General features: G+C 34.5%; 1 protein-coding gene across 1 annotated transcript; it reads left to right on the top strand.

Annotated features, from left to right (window-relative positions):
- Positions 1-4,497: 4,497 nt before the first annotated feature.
- Positions 4,498-6,573, top strand: LOC114616047 (trypsin-4-like; the record flags this gene model as incomplete). The annotated part of the gene is made up of 3 exons (XM_028761589.1): positions 4,498-4,537; positions 5,873-6,038; positions 6,320-6,573. Coding segments are annotated over exons 1-3 (460 nt in total), but the record flags the coding sequence as incomplete, so codon positions are not given.
- Between the last annotated feature and the right edge of the window lie 488 nt (positions 6,574-7,061).

Below are 7,061 nucleotides of genomic sequence, written 5' to 3'. Positions count from 1 at the left end.
AAATGGGACTGTAGTTTTCTTTCATTGTTGAGTCTGTGTGGTTCAGATGTCAGGATTACTGTGGCCTCATAGAATGAGTTTGGCAGTGTTACTTGGTATTCTATTTTGTGGAATAGTGTGAAGACTATTGATGTTAACTAGTCATTGAAAGATGGTAGAATTCTGCACTAAAACCATCTGTCCCTGGGCTTTTATGGATGAGAGTATTGTGACGACTGTTTCTATTTCTATGGGGGTTATAGAACTATTTATATTGTTTATCTCATCTTGATTTAACTTTGGTAAGAAGAGTCTATCGAGAGAAACATCAATTTTCTTTAGATTTTCCAATTTTGTGGAGTACAGGCTTTTGAAGCTAGATGTAAGGATTTTTTGGATTTCTGCACTGTTGTTGCTAAATTCATTGTCAATTTCTGATTTTGATTTTATGGATACTGTCCCTCTGTCTTTTAATTACTCTGGCTAATATGTGTCTATTTTGGTGGATTTCTCAAAGAATCAGCTCTTGCTCTTGTGATTCTTTATATTGTTCTGTTTTCAGTTGATTGACTTCAGCTGTGGGTTTGACTATTACCTGCCTTCACATCCTCTTGCCTTATATTTGCTTCTTTTTTGTTCTAGAGCTTTCAGATGTGCTGTTAAGTTGCTAGTATAAGATCTCTCCTATTTCTTTATGAAATCGCACAGTGCTATGAACTTTCATCTTAGCACTGATTTATTTGTGTCCTATAAGTTTGGTTATGTTGTGCCTTCATTTTCATTAAATCTTCAGAAGTCTTTAATTTCTTTACTGCTTCCCTGAACCAGTGGTCATTGAGTTCAGAGTTTTCAGTTTCCATGAAATTGCAGTTTTTCTGTCATTACTGTTGTTGTCTAGCTTTAATCTATAGTGATCTAATAAGATGAAAGAAGTGAGTTCAATCTCTTTGTATCTCTTGAGGCTTGCTTTATGACTGATTATATGACCAATTTTGCAGAAAGTTCCTTTAGGTGCTAAAAAGAGTCTTATGTGTTTGGATGAACATATATATATATCCACACACACACTTGGGTCCATTTGGTAGTGTGTGTGTATGTGTGTGTGTGTTCCCATTCTTTTGATTTTATTTGTGTGAAAGAATGTGATTTTTAATACATCTTGGGTTAGAATTTTTATTGTCAAATCTTATGTATCTTATGTAAGGGTGGATTATTGGAAAGATTTTGTATACATTTTGTTTTCTCATGGGATATCTTGTTTTCTCCATCTATGATGATTGAACATTTTGTTAGGTTTAGTATTTTGGGCTGACATCTGTGGTCTCTTAGGGTTTGAAAGACATCTGCCCAGGCTCTTCTGGCTTTTAAAGTCTATTTTCAGAAGTCAAGTATAATTCTGAAAGGTCTGCCTTTGTCTGTTACTTGGTCTCTTTCCATTGAAGCTTTTAGTATTCTTTAATTTTCTGTACATTTAATGTTTTGAATAGTATGAGGTAGGAGGATTTTCTTGCCTGGACAAATCAGTTTGCTGTTCTGTAAGCTTTTTATACTTTTATAGCCATCGCTTTCTTTAGGTTAGGGAAATTTTTTCTATGATTTTGTTGATATTTTCTGAGCCTTTGAGTTTGGAATCTTTTCCATCTCTATTCCTATTATTTTTAGGTTTGGTATTTTCATATGTCCCAAATTTCCTTGCTGTATGTGTTAGAAACTTTTTGCTTCAGCATTTTGTTTGAAAAACGTATCAATTTCTTCTATTGTATCTTCTATACCTGAGATTTTTCTCTTCCTACTCTTGTTTATTTCCTATTCACTTTCCACGATTTTCCATCTCTGGGATTGCCTCAGTTGAGATTTCTTTATTGCTTCTATTTCTATTTTTAGGTCTTGAACTGTCTTATTCATTTCTTTTCCCCATTTGGTTGTTTTTTCCTATAGTCTTTTATTTTTGTTCATTTCTTCTTTAAAGGATTCTATCAATTTGACAGTGTTTTCCTGTACTTCTTTCAAGGCCAATATCATCTATGTAAGATTAGATTTAAGACAATTTTCTTGCAATTCAGGTGTGTTAGAATTTCCTGGGCTTGTTACAGTAAGATAGGTGGGTTCCTGGTGGTATCATGTTGCTCTGGCTTTTGTCAGTTGTGTTCTTACAATAGCCTTTAGCCATCTGTTTTTTCCAATGCTACTGGAGCTATTAGTCCCTGATGTGGGAAGGCCTCTAACTGTGCTACAGTTAGAGTTACTAGTCTCTGATGTCAACAGGCCTCTGGGATTGCAGCTGTAGCTCATTGTCCCTGGAGGCAGCAGGTTTCTAAGGATACAGGCAGAGGTGTTAGTCCCAGATGCTTCAGTCCTCCAGAAATGCAGGTGTATTTGTGACACAGGAAATAGAGGGCACAGGGGGAAGAGCTGAACTCATACCTGCTTGATATGACTACTAAATATAAACTACTAGAACAGTAGACTCTAAGCAATGAGAATTTCCCCAGGAATCTCATCCTGGGAAAAGGAAAAGTGTGAGCCCTGGGAGGCAAAATGTCTTCATAAAAGAAATACCATACAGTTCTTACAACTTTTCATACCACTTTAGATGATCAAACTGAAACCAAGACAGAGCTATAACACTGGACCTGTTCTGATGTTCACTATTTCGGCCCTTTAAATATGAATTTCATTCGTAACGCATGAAACTAAGATGAATTGAACTTTCTGTGTATCTCTTTGTCCCTCTTCCCAATACATTGATAAATTTGCTTTTCTATTCTCTCTACTTTTAGCATGGTTCTTTTATTGGCTTATTGCACATAGATTGCTACCCTGGACATAGGACACATACTATGATCCTCATATTTAATAATGCTGAAGGCACCATCAAAACAGCCATTTCTCTCAAAAAAACTGATTCATTATAACGGCATTGTGACTGAAAATGTATTTAAAGCTACATGGAAGTACAGATAAAAAGATCATAATTCTTTCATTATATACTTTAAAAACAACTATAGACTGGGAACTACATGCTTATATTTCTTATAACAAAATCTGATTCACTAATATCATTCAACTATTCTTATAGTTACATATGTTGTCACATAAAATACATGAGGTAAGTAACAGTTATTTCACATCCACTGTGTGCTTTTACCCAGTATAGCAGTAAATTTACCAATTGAAACTAATATATACTAACATGTGCCTAAGATGAACTCAAATCAATAAACTTGCCTAAACAGTACAAACACAAGATACTTTTGGTCTTGGAAACCTGATATAATCTATTATATCAAACCCAGGAAATTGTTACTTCTTGTGATAATTAACATTTTAATGATTATAAACATTTAAAGGAGGTTGGTATATTGCTTTCAATTTATGATGTTATGTGTTACACATCAACTTGACAGGACCTATGATAAATTTGGAAATAACTCTCTGTGCATGTCTATAAAATATTCTCTAACTCTTGTTAATTGAAGTGGTAAAAACTCACTTTACCTCTAAGCAGCACCACTTTATTGGTTCTGGCCTAGAATGTATAAGAACATTGTTACTGCATGGTCTTCATCCCTCTGTATTTCCTGACTCTGGAAATGATGTGCCTGTCAACCTCATGATTCTGGTACCACGGCTTTCTGACCACAATGGACAATGTTTTCAAACTACAACCCAAAATAAGTCTCCTTTTGGTAAGTTATTGTGTAAAAGCAATGGGGAAAAAAGTAATTGATAAACACCTTTGCAAAGTAAAATTGAAAACATCAACAATTTGGTGTATTTCCCTGGTAGAAAAATATAATCTGCATTCTTTTATCTCAACCTTTAGAGTGGAACACAACCACATTTTCTTGCCCAATTTCTGCCATTTGATCAGGGTTAAGCACATTAAACATTTGCTATAGAAGATCCTGCATACATTTCCTATGATTAACTAGAATGATCAAGTGAAATTAGAACATAAAGGGCTTGGGTTAAAGCATCCTGAAATAAGTAGAAAATTTTTGAAAAGGAAAAAAATAATTAAATTCTCTCTTTAAGGAAAAGGATCATATTCTCTTAGGGGTCCAGGTTCTTATGATTACAAATACAATACAAAACAAAACAAACAAAAAAAAAACAAACTACAGGTTCAATACACAAGTACATTTCCCATTAGTTTTAACTAACATAACAGTTCCAAGAATTCAAAACCACAAATCCAAAAGGCCCCTCTGAGACACAAAGCAGTATCGTTTGATAATTCTCCCCACTTCTTTACTGCTGTGGAAACATGTTGCGGCCAGCTGGAGTCGATCCTTCCATTCCCATAACCTTTAGAGAATAGTGGAAGAAATAGTGATGTGGAAACTTGGTGCTGAATCATCTTCCACCTATCACAGAACAGAATTCTAAATTTGGTTTTGTGTGTGTTCAATGAAATCACCATTTTTTCCGCTATTGAAACAATAACTCTACATATAAATAGCTGTAAAGGAAAAGCTTTCATCCATGTACCCACTTCAGACACACTGAGAAACTATGAAGATCATCATCTTCTTTGCTTTTCTGGGAGCTGCTGGTGAGTCTTTCAAAGAACATTTCATCAAATGTGTATCATATATACAAGCTTGTGTTTTTGTGAGTGGAAAAACAGTAACAGAACTGAGTAAATATTCCATGTGCAAGGAGCTAAAAGTGAGCAGTCACCACTATTTACTACATTTATGTATTGCACAGGTTAGTTGAGGAAAAGTAAAAACAGTACAAATGACTCAAATGGGCATCCTGACATTTCTGTGAAGAAGTGGTTATAATTGGAATTATTTTCTGCTCCAAGAAGAGGGAGGAAACATTAATATATAATTATGTGGAAAATCAAATGCTGCTTATTTACATGAAATTATCATAATTAGAAGAGTTAGAGTATTAACCATACATAAAAACTTTAGGTTCTATTTCACAAAATCTTTACTAATAAAATCAGTCCTATATCATTGTTGTTCAATACTGAACAACAGAAAAAGTGAAACTGGGGAGTGGGAGTAATACATCTAATATAACAGTACATTTTCACAATAAAAATGGGTTTTGATTTGTAACATCTCTTGTGTTTGGAAAATTCAACAATTATTTTTAAAAATTGGAATATTTAGCTCACATAGATTTACTATGGTCTTTAGAATTATATTAAATGAAGGAGGTAGTTATGATCAATTTAAATTCTATACATATATTGAAGTTAATAACAAGAAAAATATTCAAACTTTTGATGAATCAGTGTATGAAAATGTTAATACATTAATATATGTTGAGTACAAAACTGAAATAACAGGAAAGTTTGGGGAAGAAATACCTAGAATTCTGATTAAATGATTTATACATATTTTATCCAATAAATTAACCCAACCAACCATTTGTATGTGTTAGGTTTTAAAAAAATTAAAGATAAATTTAAAAGTACTTTAAATGTGCTGAAAAAAATGTTCCTTTGAATGAAGGCTTGCCTCTAATCCTTGGGACTCAGGAAAGATACTGAGACCCTGTAGTGAACAGATAAAACCAATAATGAAAGTAGATTTGACCTTCCAATGGAGCATTATGCTACACAAAATCACACACAAACATATACATGCACACACACACACACACACACACACACAGAGAGAGAGAGAGAGAGAGAGAGAGAGAGAGAGAGAGAGAGAATGAATAAATATTTTTTAATTTCAAACTGATTCACAGTAATATTAAGAGAGTATACGCTAAAATTAGAACATTATACCTTTCAAAACACTACAAACATACTTTACACAACTGGAAGGTATGTGTCTTTTCTAGTTGGTCAATAGAAACTTTATTTGGAAGACTAAATTTGAAACAAGTGTTCTTGTGCTAAATATACAAAACTCTCCCCCAGTTGCTCTCCCCGCTAATGATGATGATGACAAGATCATTGGAGGCTACACATGTCCGAAGCATTCGGTTCCTTACCAGGTGTCTTTGCATGATGACACTGGCCATCAGTGTGGTGGCTCCCTGATCAGTGAACAGTGGGTACTCTCTGCTGCTCACTGCTATGAAAGGTAATGAAAAAAAATACTCAAATTCCTATGCTCTAAGGCCATGCTGTCCTCTGGTACCACCTTAATGGCATGGTCCTTTGTGACTCTGTACTGGCAGGGCACACACAATGGAATCCTCTATCCTGAACATTGGTTGTAGGGCACAATACACCTTAACTGGATAGACCTTATAGTACTGGATGCTTTCAGAAGATGACTTTTCTTTTTATGTCAAAAACTTTCAGCTTGGTAAAGAAAAACATTTACAGGGAGACTTAGAAATCCTTTATTTTCTAATGCAGGAGACTCCAGGTTCGCCTTGGTGAACACAATATTCATGTCCTTGAGGGTGGTGAGCAATTCATTGATGCAGAAAAGATCATTCGACATCCAAAATATAACAAGGACACTCTGGACAATGACATCATGCTGATCAAGCTGAAGTCACCTGCCATCCTTAACTCCCAAGTATCCACAGTCTCTCTGCCCAAATCCTGTGCATCCACAGATGCTGAATGCCTTGTGTCTGGATGGGGAAATACTGTGAGCTTTGGTGGTAAGAGTCAATGGAATTAAAGTTCAATGTGTAAAAATCTAAGAGGCAAAAGGTATGTTGGTTGTCAACATGGCAAAATTGTCATTGTGAGAGATACTTCTAGAAGTTTTCAACATAGGCAGGCTTGGAACTTATAATTTGTAGGCCATAACACTTCTTCACTGAAACCATAAGGAAATAAACAATAAATATGAGCTATTAGCAAGATGTTAAAGTATTTACCTGGTGGGAGCAGTTATATTAGGGAGATGAAAACTCAAGTGATAAATAGAAGAGAAGCTCAGGATTTGTTGTTTCCTGAGGAATCTTTCTCATGGAGGAAATACTATGCTCGTATTTGAAATCCAAATCCAAAATGTTATTGTCATAAAAGAATAGCTTGTTTAAATTATTAGAAAAAATGTTGAAGAGGAAAAGTACTTCTGAATTATGGTGTTTGACAAATAGAAAGAATTAGAAATTTCACAGAATATTTGAAATGATCTTGG

The sequence above is a fragment of the Grammomys surdaster genome, unplaced genomic scaffold (assembly GCF_004785775.1).
Source record: "Grammomys surdaster isolate TR1022 unplaced genomic scaffold, NIH_TR_1.0 237668, whole genome shotgun sequence".
NCBI lineage: Eukaryota > Metazoa > Chordata > Mammalia > Rodentia > Muridae > Grammomys > Grammomys surdaster.
The sequence above is the reverse complement of the archived record's forward strand: the minus strand, read 5'-3'. Positions and strand labels throughout refer to the sequence as shown.